The sequence below is a fragment of the Pyrgilauda ruficollis genome, unplaced genomic scaffold (genome assembly GCF_017590135.1).
Source record: "Pyrgilauda ruficollis isolate IOZ18807 unplaced genomic scaffold, ASM1759013v1 scaffold56, whole genome shotgun sequence".
NCBI classification, from domain to species: domain Eukaryota; kingdom Metazoa; phylum Chordata; class Aves; order Passeriformes; family Passeridae; genus Pyrgilauda; species Pyrgilauda ruficollis.
In genome coordinates, this window is record NW_024527266.1 from 5,171,385 (window position 1) to 5,188,270 (window position 16,886).

Sequence of the window (16,886 nt, forward strand, 5' to 3'; positions counted from 1 at the left end):
CATAGCTTTAAACTTCCTTTTCCTCATGCAGCAGCCTTTTGCCTCCACAGGGCCAACCCAAAAGCCATTGAAATCAACACGGCAACCCCCACCCGATTTTGACAAAGTTTGGCACACAGCCCAAATCCTCACATTTGCCAGTGTTTCTTAGAAATTTTTCATTTTTCACTTAATTGATCAGAACCTGGGGTGATTCTTCCAGTACTTTAGCACTGACTGTTCTAGAATAGCATTTTCCATTCCAAATACTGTTCTTTCTCTCATGTTTTATTTTAAACAGCTTCAGCTTTTTAATATAGAATTGTTCAGGCATAAATGTAAGAAACATGCTACTTTAAAAGGTAACAGAAACACAAGACAAATCAACTCACTGCAAAGAGAGATCCTTGCCAGGAAATTTCCAGTAGCATCCAGTATTTTTAACATTTATAAAATTTAAAAAACAAAACACAAAACCTAAGCATCATTATTTTGAAAGTTTTTACTTTTCATCTAATCCACCAGCATCTGCTGAATATTTTATTGCCATACTGCAATATATTTATAATTCATCTCATCATTTCTTCAAATTTGTTAAGGAAAGGAATTGTTATACCTGTACAATCCTCTGTAAATTCTTCTGTGAACACAAATAGTGCCTGGTCATATTAGTAAAATGTAAAACTTACTTCAAAATTATTTATAATTGTTACGATCACTTAAGAAATTATAAATGGATCTAATAAGACATGCTGTCCATTCACTGCCTTTTCTGAAATGAATTTCTCAGTGCTGGGAAGAGAAAAAACATTTTTCTGTGGTTAAAGAAAGTCCAAATTGCATGTTTGAAATGGTTTCTAATAAAAAGAGCAAAGCAATAAGCGGATTATCTCTTTAAACATGGTATAGGAAGGTTGGAGGCCCCGGAGACATTTTCCACAGCCTCTATCTCTGATACATAGCAACATTATCTTCAGCTAGAGAGGGTCCTATGACCCTGGAGCTCAATTTTAATTTGATCTTCTTCTTTAAAGAGGTTTCTACAATTCCTCTCAAGTTATGCTGCATATTCTTATTTTGGGTTGGCTTTGTTTGGTTATTTCGTTGTTGTTTTTAATATGAGATAAAACAGCCTCAGCTTTTTGATGTGCTGGTTTGATCATGTTATACAGCTATTTACTATAACATCTTCCCTATCAGAACCAGAATATGCATCAACACAAATGGTAGGCAAGTTCCAGCTGACAGGGGAGAAAGGATAGCAAATTAACGTCTAAAGCCTCCCTCCTCCTTCCTCCAGTCGTTCCAAGTTTCAGAACTGACCTCCCTGGCCAATAATGTACGGTGGGGGCATGTAAAGGGGCTTTATACTCTACAACAGCCAGCTGAAACAAAGGCAAACCGATTGGTTTTGGTGGGGCAGAGGTACCATGCCTGCTCCCACAGAGGCGCAAAATCCCAAGCGATGACAATGCCCACTGCCAAGAAGAAAAGGAAACTGGCGAGCTCCCCTTGGACTTCGGCAGGCTGGAGCCTGGCCCCAGACCCGCCTGGCTTAAGCAGCCCCAGCAAGAGTTTCCTCACGTTCCCACCTCCTTGTTCCTCTTTCTTGTTCTGGAATGGGCACTGTCACTGAGACGTTGTCAGGAAGGGATATTTTCTCTGTGTTCGTTTTCTCCACCTTTATCTCCATCAGTGCATCCAGTCCTCACCGTGTACTGCTGATATTGCTGAAGGGGAAGCATTTTCTTAGAGGCACTGATTTGAGTCGCCCTAGTAAGGTCGCAGCAGGCATCTGTGACTACTTGATGGGATTAGCAGATTATGAGAAAGCGTGTTTGCTGTGGGGTTCCTGGGAAAGGGAAATGGGCAGGTGGATGCTTGGATCTGATTAAACTATGCATGAAGTCCTGATGGCCATTTCGGCAAAGCCGCAAGCATAGGATCAGATGGGCGGATGCAGATCGGGATCGGAACATCAAGCCAGCAAACAGGGAAGTCTCTGGATTGTCCTGCCACTTGCAGAGGATCAACAGTTAAGTATTTCAGCCGGGGCAGGTGAGAGAAACCTTCACAGATTGCCCATTCCCAAGATAAGTGCTTGACAAAAGCAGCTTTTCTTTTGCATCAAACAGCTTTGCTGCAAAATAGCTTTGCTGCATCAATGCAGACTGAGCCCCGAGGGATTTCAACAGATACATTCTCTTGTTAATGAAGGGCAGTTTAGAAGGGGCAAAGGGTTCACAATTCCCTCGTGGTTGTGCTCTGAAGTCAGTGTGGATCTCTCCGTGTATCTGCATCTCATCAGGGATGTAAGAGAGTAGCTCTGCCATACAGAAAGATGTCTTCCCTGTTAGATATTCTCATACAATGTATCAGAGGATTCTTCTAGAGCTTCTTGCTTCTTAGGTGTCTGCAGAATGATGAAAAGGAGAAAAATGAAACAGAGGAAAATTATTCAAAAGATGATTAATTAATTCTTAATAAGCAGACACTGACGTTTGTTCTGTTAGAAATGGCTATAAGTGATCTGCTGAAACAGAAGCCACTACAGTGAGAAACGCTGCTCCACCAGAGACGAACGTGACTAATCCAGCCCAAGGGATAAAGACGCCTCCTTTACTAGTCACTCTTCCCCAAAAAAACTGTCAGACAGGGAGGGGAGGGAAAATTGGACTCAGTAAGAAAATAAATCACTTTGGATTCTGTGAAGGAGGAATTCCCTGACCTCCTCAATCCTGTTTCTTCAACAGTTGAGTCTATTCCTCACGACCGTTCCTTGTGTAGACAAGGCGCTGACAGACTGATATTTTAAGTGCTGTGTGGCACAGGCCTGCTGTAAGCAAGGTTACACAGCAAGCAGCTGAAATGCCACCGGCTGAACTGAGCCCTACCTACACTAGCATTTTCTCTGTTGCCACCACCAAAGGGAAACACTTCAAAAGTGCTGAGTGGAGGCACCTCCAAAGCATGCAGGATTAACCCCTTGCTATCCAAACTGGCCACCAGTCCAGAATGACAGCATGCAAATGCTCTTTTCCTGAGGCTTTCTGCCCTGCTTCCCTTTACAGCTCCCCCTCAATTGTGCAGGCTCCCACAGCAAGGGTTGGGCTGGACCCTCTGAAGCAATCTCAGCTCCCACTCACAGGCCAAACCCACTGACCCACAAGTCTCACTCTTAGGGAAAACATTCTCCTATATTCTAGCAAAGACTTGTCCAGCTGAAGGACAAGTGTCTCAAGGGGTCACAGCCCAGGATGACTGAGGGAAGCTGATCAAAGTGCTTGCAATCATAGTGGATAGTGCAAACTCTCCAGTGCAGAGCTCATGGGATCCTGCCACTCACTTCCCTTCCTCCAGACCAGCACAAGAACTGAGGACACTTGGAGTTATCTGCTCTCAATGTGAGAGTTCACCCCATTCTCTCTCTGCTTTTTTCTCCTCTCTTTCTCCCATCCCTCCTTTGCCTCTAACCCACCCTGGCCGAGGCTGCCAGTGCCAGACCCACTCACACGCAGATGCTCCTCTGCTGTTGCTTTGTTGCTGCTCTGTTTTACAGACCCTCTGTCCCTCCAAGCAACAGCTGAATGGTGTGGGCCACACACAAGCAACTCAGCACAGCCTAGACAGCTCCCTGGTAGGGAAAAACCCCACACATACTTCATCTTACCATCCAGACTGAATCATTTCAGAGGGAGCAGCTGGTAAAGGTATACAGAAGAATAAACAGGCTCAGAAAGAGGGCCCCTATCCAAATAATTCAAAATGCAGCAAAACACAAATGCAGGGATGCTGTCCTTTCCAGTGCATCATATAAGACAAGCCCATATGGAACAACCCATCCTTCCCCTCAACAACCAGGAGCCTGCCACTGCTTTTGCTACCACCACCATGGTGGTGTCACAGCAGTAACTGCAGGAGGCCAGTGGCCATGGGACCAGACCACACAACAAGTAGCTCTGACACAAAGGGGGCTGCTTGATTTTAGACCACCTTTTCTTAAAAGGTGGGATCTCTGAAAATGTCTTGGACACATGTCCTTCATGAAAGAGAGGACTGGTGCAACCAAGGAAACTCTCCCCAATAGAACATTAATGGGAGAGAGCAGCAGATGTTTTCCAGGAACATTTTCTAGCATTGAAAGAGAATATATTTTTTAAGCAGATAAGAGGTCTGGAGAAGAAAAATTAGGTTCTGAGGAGAGGAAGGAAATGTTCCCTGGGGTGCCTGATGCAAGTTTTGTCCATATGAAACACCTGATACCTGCCAAATGGAGGGAAGAAGGCTGTGTGGGCCTCTGGTCTGCTTCATGTGGCCCCCACAACTGATTTACACCTGCATATTCCTAGCTGCCTCTATTTCCACTGTGAGTAAATTTAGTTCCTTGTCTCTCACTCATAATTCTCAGCCCAAGAAGAAAAAGATCCAAGTCCAAAACATACCCACACTGCCTTTTCCTGAGCACTAGAGCTGACAGCAGAGACTGTATAAGCCGAGCCTCTGCTCAAACCATCTTGGCTTCTGCTACCATGAAATGGCTCTCAGGTGCTTAATGCTGGTGAGAGGAAAGTTGTGTTCAGGGTCTGCTGCTGGTGCACTGATTCCTTCAGCCCAGAGGATGTCTCAGCTGCCTAAATAATTTGGAAAGGGCAATAACAGGAGCAGCACCTGCCCAACTCTTCATGAATGCCTGTCTTGTTCAGAGGGAGCAGTGATGCCAAACCCCTCGGTGCCTTTCAGCATACGTCATACAGCAAAGCATCTGCACAAAACCGTGAGTGCCAGAACTGGCAGAGCTGCAGGAGCCAGGGCTCTGCTGGAAGAGGGAAGAGAGGCTACATGTGCAGCCCAGCTGGTGAGTGCATGTCACATCTCATTTTCCCCTTTTGGTGGGACTGCAGACACGTTTACTGCCTGCTAGGTCATGAGATTGTGTGGGGTTTCTTCCCCCAGGTGCCCAGGGCATATGGGAACTTTCCAAAACATGGCCCTGGCTCTTACCTTCCCTGGAGGATTCTTTCTGTGTGATGGGTTGTTTGTGTTGTTCTCGAGGCTAGAATAGACATCAACTTGCTGCACATCCAGGCTCTGCACAGAGAAGAGAGAAGAAAATAGGTGTCAAATAAAACACTTATGTTTAAGATAACTAATTACCCACTGGGTTGCTCCCCATATCATGCCTGACATTTTTTAGGAACCCCTGCCACCTCCAAAATTTTGAAGTTCCTGACCTTAACTTGGACAAACAGAAAATCCTTTTCCCCTGAAATCCCTATAGTGCAGCTGCATCATCTTTGTTTTTTCAGGCTTACAGAGACAGGCTTTGATGTTGCCTACCCTGTGTAAGGCAGTGGAGAAGAATGCCAATGCCCCTGCCTCCCTCTGCTCCAAAATAGTCCCAGAATGCAAAGTTGTGCACCAGGGCAACCACAGGTAAGAGGCAGTGCTCTGCACCACCCAAGACTCTTTAGGTGCCTGACAACCACAAGTTCTTGTTCATGTTTATTCTGGGGACACAAAGGTGAGAAACAGGAGAGGCTGGGGGTCCTGAAGTACAGAAGCTGTCGAAAATGAACACAATTTCTGTTTATTGTCTGTTGGGGTTTTTTCCCAAGCCAGAAGTCTCCTTTCTTCTTTGAATGAGCAAAGAATAATAAAAAAATCCATATGCTCCCAGGCCCTCAAACATTACCATGGTCCCACTCAGCTACACGGAGAAACACACACACACCCTGCATGCATATGCACCCGTTGTCCCCCAGGTAATCGTGTCACAAGAGATGCATGTCAGTTTGAGTGATATTCCAGATCTGCCTGAAGGATCAAACATAACAATCATGAGGACTTTTCCATGTGTGTTTCAAGGATGACAGCAGGTTGCCAAGGTGGCTGTTTCTCTGGCAACAGGAAGATGGGAGGAGCTGCGGCTGCAAGAGGGGCAGATGGTATTAGTGGAGAGAGCAAGGCATCCTGTAATGCAGTGAGAAGGATGAGTAAACATGGAGGCTTCTTTGGGGCCTGCCAATCACTTGAACCCCCATAATTTCATGTGGAGTTGCAAACACTCAGCATCTTTAAGGATCATGGCCAGCAGGACAGGGTTTTGAACAGGGCCAGAGGACACAGAAGCAGCTCTGGGAAATGAGCCTTGGAATAAACAGGCACTTAAACATGAGTTGGCCACAGTGAATGGGGAACCACATGGCTCTCACATTCCCACTGCTACTCTGGAAAAAGTCAAATTATTTCACCTATCTGCTTCCTGCTCCCAAAAACCTGCTCTGCCTACTCAGACATCCCCACCATTTGCACGTGCACACAGAAAATTCTATTTCCTCATACTCATTTTCAATTCTCTTTGTGATGCTCACAGTGACGACCTCATCTTGTGTGCTGAGCTTCCAGAAGCCTGGCTCCACGTCCCCTTGGCAGGACAGGCAGCCTCTTTCTCTACTCCAGTCTGAAGCTATTTGCAAGCAAGGTTCAACGGCCAGAACAGATTCCGTTCCCTCCACATCCCTTCTTCTCATGCAGGCTGTTAACAGTGCTGGTCCTTTTCCGGTCAGTTGGAGAGCTGGTGTCTCCAACCACCGTTTGCAAGTTAGTTACTTTTACCTGGTCACTGATCACCTGCTACTGTCACAGTGAAGGCACTCTCCTCCCTGCTGACAGATGCCTTCCTATCCCTGAACAGCCTCCTGTCTCCCTCACACCTGGAAAAGCTCCTGTGCTCTGGAACCTGACTGCACCTGCACTGCAGGAGTTCTGTTTGCTGCTCAAAAAAGCTTGTTTGAAGTGTAAAACAGATGAAGCAAGTCCCTCAGATTGTTATTTCCAAGCTGCTCGTTAACTGAGCATCTAAGCTGGAAGTCAGAGGATATACAGGTTTGGCTCTGGGCAGTGCAGTGAGGTAGAGCTACTCTACACCTGCAGGAGGACAGAGAGGTCAAGGAAGGCAGTACAGAGAGAACAAAGTGGGCTCCCAGCTGCCCCCTTATTACCAGGCTTTTTGCTACCTTGTATGCTTTCCACTGCATACAGCCACCCCCAGGGACCACAAAATATATAGTGGCATCTAGAAGAGCCATTGGGGAAGGTATTTTCTCCCAGGAATGTTCAGCAGGACAACTTGGCAGAAGGTGTGTTAGGACCCTTCCCACACCAGGGATGAGCCTTGATACCACGTAAGATAACACAGAGTGTTTAATGAGCTGTGCCAGCCAGTTCCAACAGCATCTGTTACTTTGATGTCCACTGCTGCCTCCTCTTGCTTCTGCTCCCAGCTTCAGACCTGCAAGGACACTGTGCTTCCCTGGCCTCACCTTCCTCCAGACTCTTGCTTTCCCACACAGACAGCATGGCTAGCATGTGCTGGCCTCCTGTCCAGCCCCTGATCTCTGACCTCCTTCTTTATCTCATCACTGGGAGCTACTTTTCACTTGTCCTTCCTTTTTTCCCTTGCCTTAGATTACCCTAATGCTGATCACAGATTTTTTCCTTCCCCATGAATTAAGCACTGAGTTCAACACCCACCAATAGATTTTCACAACTCACTTATTTCAAACACAGTTTGCGGGGCTGAGTTTACACCATGCAGAGCCCAAATAAAATTTAGCTGTGGAGCACCAGTTATCATTTAAAGGAAATAAGATTTGTCAACTTTCTATTCCCTTCATCTGTTCCGAGGGCACATCCAACACAGATTTCCATCCCAGGGCTCTCACCCTCCCTCCTCCCCTGCCCATTTATGCCTTGCAGGGCTGTGCTCACTGCTCTCAGCCTGTGCCTTGTCTGGAGTGGGAGTTGCTGCTTCAAGCCCTCCCACTACAGCAGCTGCTCCACAACAGAGGAAACTCCCATGGGCAGACTCGTACCCCCCAGCATGCAGGAGATGGTCCCAGGCTGCTTGCAGCCCTGCCAAAGAGGGCCAAGCCACCTGCCCTGCACACCGGGCTGGCCACGAGCCCTGAACAGCTGGTGTGTGGTTAAAAGGCTTCACAGGAAGGCTTCTTGGGCCAGGTCCATAGGGCTCCTGCAAGCACAGGGGCTCAGGCAGCTCCTGGGATTGCCTGTGCCTAAGGCTGGCTCTGCTGGCTTGCTATATTAGCCTTAGTGGAGCCTGAACAGAATAACATGATGAAACATGTAATTAAGATGGAGCTAAGGATGCATGACGAGGCCGACTGAGCGAGAAATGGATTTGATTTTTTTTTTGTCTCCTTGCAGAAATCATCCACTTCAGCAGGAAACTACCCATTCGGATTTTTATAAGCCTGAATTAAAAAGAAATTACTTGATACAAATGAAAAGGTTTATAACCTGCAACCTCCTTTACCCAAAGCATTGCCTTTTGCCCAGAATAAACATATCACATACAATACATAGTGCTCTCTTTTAAACTGCTACTCCAAAAATTAAAGGGCCACAAAATGGTGCCCCCCACCCCCCCACCCCACCCCCACAGAGTGAGAATGAGAAGGGGCAGGCCCATCCTCTTGTAGGTATCTGCCCCTGATCAGGTCTCCTGCCTCCCTGGCAGAGATTATCTCCTCTCTGTAGTACATTCTCCAGAGCTTTGCTTTGTTTAGTTTAAATGATTAATGCAGCAGAGCTCACAGGTTTTCCTTGGAGAGACTTTTCCAGCCCTTCTAGACCTCACAGACAGAAAGGTTTCCTAATATTCAGGCAACATCCTTCTCTACTCACTTTCATTTTATTCCTCCTCGCTGGTCCCACAGATCACAAGAAAAAAAAACCTAACCCTTTCCTTCTTAGTGGAGCAGCCATCCCATGGGCGTAAAAGGAGAAAAAGGAATCCACATAAAATGGAGCTGGACAGGTTGTAAATGGGATTAGGAGTCATGGTTATTTCAGGTAGCTGAGGTCTAGGCCTGACATTTCAGGGGAGCTACTTCAATTCTACTACCTAGGACACTGTGGCTACTGGTCTCAAGGAGTAGGAGCAGTTTGGGAAATGGAAAAGGAAATCCTATACAATGAAAAGGGAAATGCTTACAAAAAAAGAAACTCCCTTTACTTTCTCCTTGCCCATCTGCCCCTGCTAGCTAGTGTGTCTGCTCAGGACTGCAGTGGTCTGTGACACTGACACCAGTGAAGATGCCACAGCAGAGGCCCAAAACAGCTGGCGGTTGGTCAGGGCATCATGTCTCTACCCCTTTCCTGAGGCATCATTCTCCAGCTGGGAAGGCCATGCCTTTGTGACACTCTGCAGTACAAAGTGGGGCTCAGAGTTTCTCCTTCTGACTTTTGGAGACCCTTCTACCTCTTCCACCAGGAACCCTCCCTGGCCCCACACTTGCTGCTCTGTGCTGCTCAGCAAGGCATGGGGCAAAGCTTGGGCACTGGGGAGGCCATGACTGGGACTGGGATGGAGACACACCCAGTCCTGAGAGAAGCTAAGCAGGGCAAGGTCACCAAGACCAGGCTGGTATGAAGATATTGCTTATGTTTCACACCATGACACTGGCATTGCCTGTAGCACAGCAGGGAAAGGAAGGGTTGTACCGTGATGTGGACAGAAGAGATGACGGGCGATTCTGATACTCACGTCATAGACAGGAGGTGGTAGTGGTGGTGGGCTGGCTGAAGGGAGCTGTGTTTCCACCTTCTGTCTCAGGATATTTGGCTGGTTCCTTCTAGGGCACAACACCTGCTCAGGACAAGACACCAAATAACACATTTGGAGAAAACCACATGTCCCCAAAGCTAAAATGAATACCAATGTCATATCAAAGCCAGCTGTTTGCACACCTCCTGAATGCTTCCACAAGAAAGAGTGTTGGCAGTGTCTGTACAACATGTGCTGGTTACTTTCCTCACTACATGGTCAAGTGCAGAATCCAGTGACTTACACTGGAGCAGTGGAAAGGAGAACTGGACTCTGTGTGTACATATAAAGCACCTTCACCACTGAAACCTTACTGGCTGAAGGGTGTAAGTATTGAGCAGCACGAAACAATGCTAAGACAGGGAGTAAAGCAGGGCACTGGTCATTGTGCAGAGAGGAATTTCAGAGAGGCAAAATGCAATTACTTTTATCAGGATTTGGTAGGGAAGCTTTTCCTAATACAAAGAGTCTACAGAAGAGCACCAGACAATCATTAATGGTGACATCTAGTCAGTGATACATGGATGCACAAATCTGGCATGGAGTTGAAGGAAGAAGGTCCCTTCATCTGAATGTTTCTTGCATCAGATGAGTTGTCCTTGAACACATTCCATGCACACACAGAGAAGGGTTAGCCCTGCTCAGCAAGCAAGAGAAGAGGCAGAAAAGGCAGAAGGCTTTGCTAAGTATCTCTGTTCTAATTCAGAAAGAAGTGGGATGATTATATTCACATCACATGAAAACGACAAACTGCTTTCCAGTCCATTAGTAACTAAGGAGGATGCTAAATAGCTTCTCTTAAAGATAAACATTTTTAAACCAGCAGGTCTGAGCAAGCTGTGGTGAGAAATATGGGCTGTGTTCTGCAGGAGGGCAAATGTAATGACTGCACAATCTCTTCAGACCCCAAGGAGAAGCTGTAAGTCTGAGATTCACTGGCCCACCTCAAAACCCAGAGAAGCCAACTGGTGAGTCGGGACAGTGCCTCCCCTCCTCATCCCCACAGAAACACTCTTGAGGCAAACAGAGATGGGGGCCTGTCTCCAGCCAACCCCCTTTGCCTCTTACACTCCGTCCCCCACATCAGACTGCCTGCAAGGTAAGTCTCACGAGATCAGTTGGGCTGCCAACTGCTGCTGTGCCATTTTCAGCCTCATGATCTCTGGCTGTGTGTGCTGAAACCTGATGCTCCTTGGAGTCGAAGGACTGGACACGCAGCACAGCCTCCACATAAGAGAGCATGCACAGTCTGCTGTTGTGGTGGCAGAGAGCACCTTCAAGGAGTTTGGGGCATACTCTACCTAGAAACCAACAATCCCAAATTCCATTCTAGAAGATGTAAGGGTATTTTTAGGCCTGCCTTGAGATCTCTGGAAGAATGCAGATGATGCTATTGGAACACCTGAGGGTGGCAGTACTAGAAGCAGTAGGTTTTTCCCAAACAACAGGGATTCCAATATCATGACTCCAGATGTTTTTTTCCACAGGGTCCATCTCATCCAGCTCTTCTAGCTCTGCTTTTGGCTTTTCTTCTCCCACTCTTCAAATCCTTTCTTCCCCACTCCTGGTATCCCCTTTGCTCTCAGCTTCCCAGATTCTACTTCCTTACCCAGCTGGTCCCAACCTGGGACACCACTCTGCTCACTCAAGGGGCTCTGGCAATCCAGTCTTAAGACCCTCCTAGTGCTTCCTCACTCCATATTCCAGTCCCAGTTTCTCCTCTGAGGCTCATTCTTCCAGCCTCACAGAACCACTGCTAATGGAAGGTGTCCCTGGAGATTGTATAGTCTGATCCTCGTCCCTTTATCTTTTCTTTTTCTTTGTTTATTTGGTTTTTTTGTTTTTCCCAGTTATTTGGGAAAATCCTTGGGATCCTTGACCTGACCTTCCCCTTTCACTCTGTTCTTAATGTCTTCTCTGCCAAACAGATGCCCAAGGCTCTGGTCCCCATCCCCATCACACCGCGGAGTTTTTTTGCTATGGTGCCCGAGCTCAGGAATGCAGCTGCAGACTCCTTGAAAGAGTAACCTCCATCTTGAAAGAGGATTAGAAATAGGGAAAGTCCTGCCATCAGGGTTGTAACAGATTTGCTTGGGTGCACAGGACATTACTTGTCTAACTGGCCCCTTCACAGGGGTTTTAGGCAACTGAACTGGTAAATTGACAAAAGCCATGACTGAGTATGCACAAACTGCAATTTTCCAAAATCCCATCACAAGGCTACATCTCCTTGAATATTCTCAAGGCCAGCACACTGTTAGTGTGCCTTCTTGCCCTGTGTCAAATCCTTGCTCTAAAGCAGAGCATGCTGTATTCAAAATAATTGCCAGAAATTCTTTAATGGGCAAATCACTTACTCGTTTTGTCTTTCCTGTAATCTTTTTTTCTCACCAAAACTTAAGAAAATAAACTGGATCAGACACCCACCACGGAAAATTTCAGCATGAAATTCAGCCAAGTTAGAAAAAAATGGAATTAATTCCTAGGATGCACCAGGTATTGCTTTTTATTTGGTTATTACTTGCCTTTCTTTTCCACAGAAGCAGAGCTGTTGCGGTGATGCTCAATACAGCAAGAAGAACAGTAAGGGTAACGAGGATTTCCCACCCAGAAGAGGTATTTATGTATCCTGTATCTGTAAGAAAGAAGGCAAACAGGTTCACAGTGTGAGTGGAAGCTATAACCCTGCTGTATTTTTAATCCTGGAAAGAGCCTTGAGAAAACTAAAATACAGGAGTGCAGAATATAGTGGCAGAAATGCATACACCCTTCAAAACATACTCTGACTGAACAGAGAGCAGGGTGCAGCTGCAGAATCACACAGAAGATGTAGGGTATAAGCAGCTCCACTTCACAGAGGGAGGTGATATAACTGTGAGAGACAAGAAATTTGGTAGATAGAGGCTGGCAAAGGTCTTTTTGTGGTAGGAGCAGAAAGACAGATGGTGGAATGCACATAGGCCTCACAAACTGGGAGGATGGGTACTGCAGGTATCCTCTGACCAGTACAGCAAAGCTACTTCATCACAGCTCTTTGCATTTGCATTAACAAGTTCTTCATATCCAACAGTCATTAATGCACATCCAGCCAGTCAGCAGCGTGCACTTCCTTATCACTTTTCTTTGACATTCCTCTTATGTTGCACCAAGCTTTCCACTGTGCTCATTAACAGACCAACCAACTCCCTGTACCAAATGGAAAAGAGGGAGGCATGTTGGTGAGGCCATAACCTGCTCATGAGTCCCTAAAACTGAGCATGCTGAATCTGTACATGTGGTAACAGCAAGCACCCTAATGAGTGACCTTATCAGCTGCTCTGTCACACTGCTGAAGGACAAACCACACTGTCTCCTGAACACTGACACCTAAAAGCACTGTCTGATCCAGTGCTCAGGACCCCTGGATAGATCAGGGTCCCTGGATAGATCCTGACTCCCATCTGGCAGGGCAGATATAAATTACTGCCTCTTTATGTCCCCATCTATACATTGGGAACAGCGGAACACCTGTGCCAAGTGCATTTCAACTCTGATGGCAGTTAGTATTGGGCATAAAGCATTATTCACACCTGACTTCATAGCATGTGTGGAAAGAGAAAAATAAGAGAAAAGATCAGGTTTCCATAGCCAGATACAGCTGATTTTTAACCTCCTGCCCTTACTTTCTGTTTTTTTACTTACCTCTAATATGGACAAACACTCCTTTTCCCACTTTTTGGATATCATTCCATTTGACCTTGCAGTAGTATGTGCCAGTAGAAGAGGAGTTTTCAAGGGACATGATTCTGTAGTTGTAAGGTAAGGCAGCAGTCTTATTCTCTTTTCCAGAAGGAATGGCTACATTTTCCTCCCTGCTATAGATAGATGTCTTCTGATCCAGTGAATTAATCCAGTAATAGTCGATTGAAAATTTGGTGTATTTAGGCATGTAAGGGAAGATGACTTCACAGGGGATGGATATTCCTTCCTTGAGCAAGGCAACCTGGATTGGAGGTTTCTGCTGTACATCAACATTTCCTCCTGTAAAGGTAATAATTGTTAGCAGTCACCTAACCTCAGTTTTAGTGAGGAGAGGATGGCTGCCCCAAAGACAGGATCACTCTGAAAATAACCATACACCAGGAAGCACGCCCATAGCACGCAGTGTTGGCCCTTGTCAGAAGCTGAGTGATTCAGAGCATGTGCCCTGTGTGATCTGCCACATCTCTTGGGTAATTGCTGTCTGATCCACGATAGCCTGTTGCATTCACAGGCTTCCCCTTTTCTCTTGTGAGCTCCTCCACACAACAGCAGCACACAGAAAGACAGGAAATTAAGCAGGAAGTGAACTGATTTTACAGTGGTGTATGAATATATTTACAGCAGGTGAACAGAAAGCAATTTTCCAAGATAAATGCTAGCTGGACATCTCCTGAAACTCCCAATGTATAAACCACGCTTGGGAATCTACATGTGACCATGTGATGGCTCTGTGGCAGAGAAGGTGCTGTACACAAGCAGGTGTTATCAGTGGGGCTGTGTATTTCTGAATAGAAAGTGAGGAAGGAGATTGCATATTCCATATAGGGGCCAGCACCAGGGCCATGAGAAATAAGCCACAGCTTAATCACTCCAAACCTCTGCTGCTCTAAAACAGGAGCAAAGCACAAGCCTCAGTGTTAGCTACAGGAATTATCTGCAGGTGACTGCAGATCTTAAGTATTTATACATGACAGTATCTTAGGCAGAAATGAGACATGCCCTTCTTAGGCTTCCTTCTAATACATACAAGGCAGTTTAAAGTAATCTATCACTGTAATTCAGCAGACAATGATGTCAGAAGTTAAAAGAAAGGACGAATAAGATGGGGGAACATACTACAGTTCACTCCCTGTTTTGTTTAATAAAAAGGAAAAAACATAAGAGGGAGCCGCAGGCTAGTAAGGAGACTGGGGTACAGGACTTCTTTGGTTCCCAGCCAAATCTGGGCTCTGTATCAGGCAGTCTCTGGATCTATTTATTTGTCAACTGATATAACACCACATATAAAGCAACTTAAGAGGAGGCTCTTTGAGAAAGGAAACTGGAAACTTACAAGTCTTCTCACAAAATGAAGGATTCTTTCAGAGACATGAAAAGAGAAGGAAAAAAGGGTAGAGAGAGAAAGTAGGGGATGGGCAGGCTTTTCCATTTATGTTTTTGATGGGATTCCCTGGAGTTCTGCATCTATGAACAGGCTCATAACAAGGTATTAAAACTGTCCCAGAGCACAGCCAGGCTTGCTTTTCTGTCACCATGGACTAAGGCTGCATCACAACAGCAGTGTCACCTCAGCACAGCAGGAGCTGGCATTGGAAAAGGCAACTCAGACTCAGCACTGCTGAATGCTGAGCACTGAGGATTCGTGGTGGGGGACAACAGTGGAGAGAGGGCACAGCTACTGCCCAGAAAGGACTGCTGGGAAGTACCACATGTTAAGGAAAATTCTCTATACATCACATAGCCAGGGACAACAGCCTGACAGTAAGGAAGAGCTTAGGTTACAACACCAGAGAAAGGTTCTTGGCTGTAAAAGCAAGTGAGATACATACAGTAGTCCTCAGGGACATGCTCAGTCCTGTGTATACTAGTTACAATATTAGGGAAAGGTGGTAACAAAATCCTGCAGACACTGTGGGTGTGATAACCCAACTGGCTTATTCTGGGCCGTAGTTTTCAAAATCATTCATCATCCTTCTCCCCATCTCTACATAGCAGAACACTCATGAATATAGTTTCCATATAAGACACAGCTAAGCACTAGTGTAACAAAAGAGAGGAGAGATCCATCTTCTTGTTCTCAGAAGCCACTAGGTTGAAAAGAACATACCAAGGAAAAAGCCAAACCATTTTATTTAGTTTATCTAACCCTTCTCCCATGTTCCCCCTTTCTAGAGGATTCACTCTCTTAGCTTTGAAATGCTTAAAAGACAGAAATAGCAGCAGCGTGCAAATTCCTAGAGGGGATCTCTGGAAATTAGCAAAAGATAGCAGCTGGAACTGCTCCAATAAGAAAAACATGAGAGTAAACAAAAGGAATCAAAAAGAAAATATTTGTTTACCTCCACAATGAAGCAACCAAAGAAACAGGAAGATGACTTTTAGATTTGGGATCATGACGGGGAGGTCAAAGGCTGTAAGAACACAACCAGACACAAAGATCCAAAAGGCAAAGGAGGTGGGGGTTTGTCAGGTATTTTCATGCCAGGGCAGCTGGTTGATCCCCTCCTGTTTGCGAAGGGACAGGCGAGATGTACACACACCGCATTTGGCAAGCAGTTCCTGGCAGATGCAAGCTCTTCTGCTTTTTGCTCAGACTCCTCCCCACACCAGGGCTGACTTCTCTGTACTACAAGGATGGTGTCAGACCTACTAGCGGGTGTCCAAAGACTAGACCACAAGCACTTTAACACATAGAGCTTTGCTTCCTGATGACTGTAAAATATTGCATGCATTTACAACAAACTTTGTCACCTTCCACAAAGGGTGGGATCACCTGTTTTGCCTTCAACACAGAGAACCAGTACACACATGAGTAGTCAGTAGAGAGCAAAGGCTCTACTCTACCCCTGATTCCAAAAAACAGCCCTCCAAAGCAAACTTTTCCACTAGGTCCCTTCAGAGGAAGGCACTCACATTCACAGAGTGAGAACAACCAGACAGTGAATTTGTCCCGAACAGCTGGACCACTTCAGATCCACACCACGCTGGCTCTGACTCAGCTTCGCAATGCAGACAAGCTTTAAGTAATCTGTTGTAGGCAAATCTAAGGAGAGCACTTTGAAGGAGAAAAACCACGTTTTGTGGGAGGCTCCTGCCGCCTATACTCACGAAGAGTCTTTGATTTTCAATGAACGTTTGTTTTTAGCTAAGACATCTGCAATGCAACAGCTGAGCAGCATCTGACTCATAAAAACTCCTGAGGCTGAGAGGTCTTCACTTCTCTTTAGGCAGCTTCCTCCTTTCACACTTCTTGTGAGACAATTGTACTGTCCACAAGAAAGCACTTTGCTGCAAGTTCAAGGGTGCCCATTCACATGGGGTGCTGTGCTGCAGAGACTGGTGTGGGTTGGTCATGTGGGGAAAGACCTAAGGCAGCAGATGAGCCTGTAAGCTTCATGTATTCAAAAACATCAGTTGTTTTATGCCTCCAGACATTATAGGAACAAGATTTACTCCAAACAACCTTTGGTTTACAGCATTTTTCCTCCTGTTCAGCCTGGGACAGGTCCCCAGGACGGGGGGGACATGTAACTGCATG

General features: G+C 46.0%; 1 protein-coding gene across 1 annotated transcript; it reads right to left on the minus strand.

Annotated features, from left to right (window-relative positions):
• Positions 1-265: 265 nt before the first annotated feature.
• Positions 266-15,891, minus strand: NFAM1 (NFAT activating protein with ITAM motif 1). The gene is made up of 6 exons (XM_041481756.1): positions 15,688-15,891; positions 13,289-13,627; positions 12,133-12,242; positions 9,548-9,649; positions 4,981-5,067; positions 266-2,392 (listed from the first exon to the last, which is right to left on the minus strand). Exons 1-6 carry the CDS (start codon positions 15,740-15,742, stop codon positions 2,333-2,335), a joined length of 753 nt encoding a protein of 250 aa, XP_041337690.1. The 5' UTR covers positions 15,743-15,891; the 3' UTR covers positions 266-2,332.
• Between the last annotated feature and the right edge of the window lie 995 nt (positions 15,892-16,886).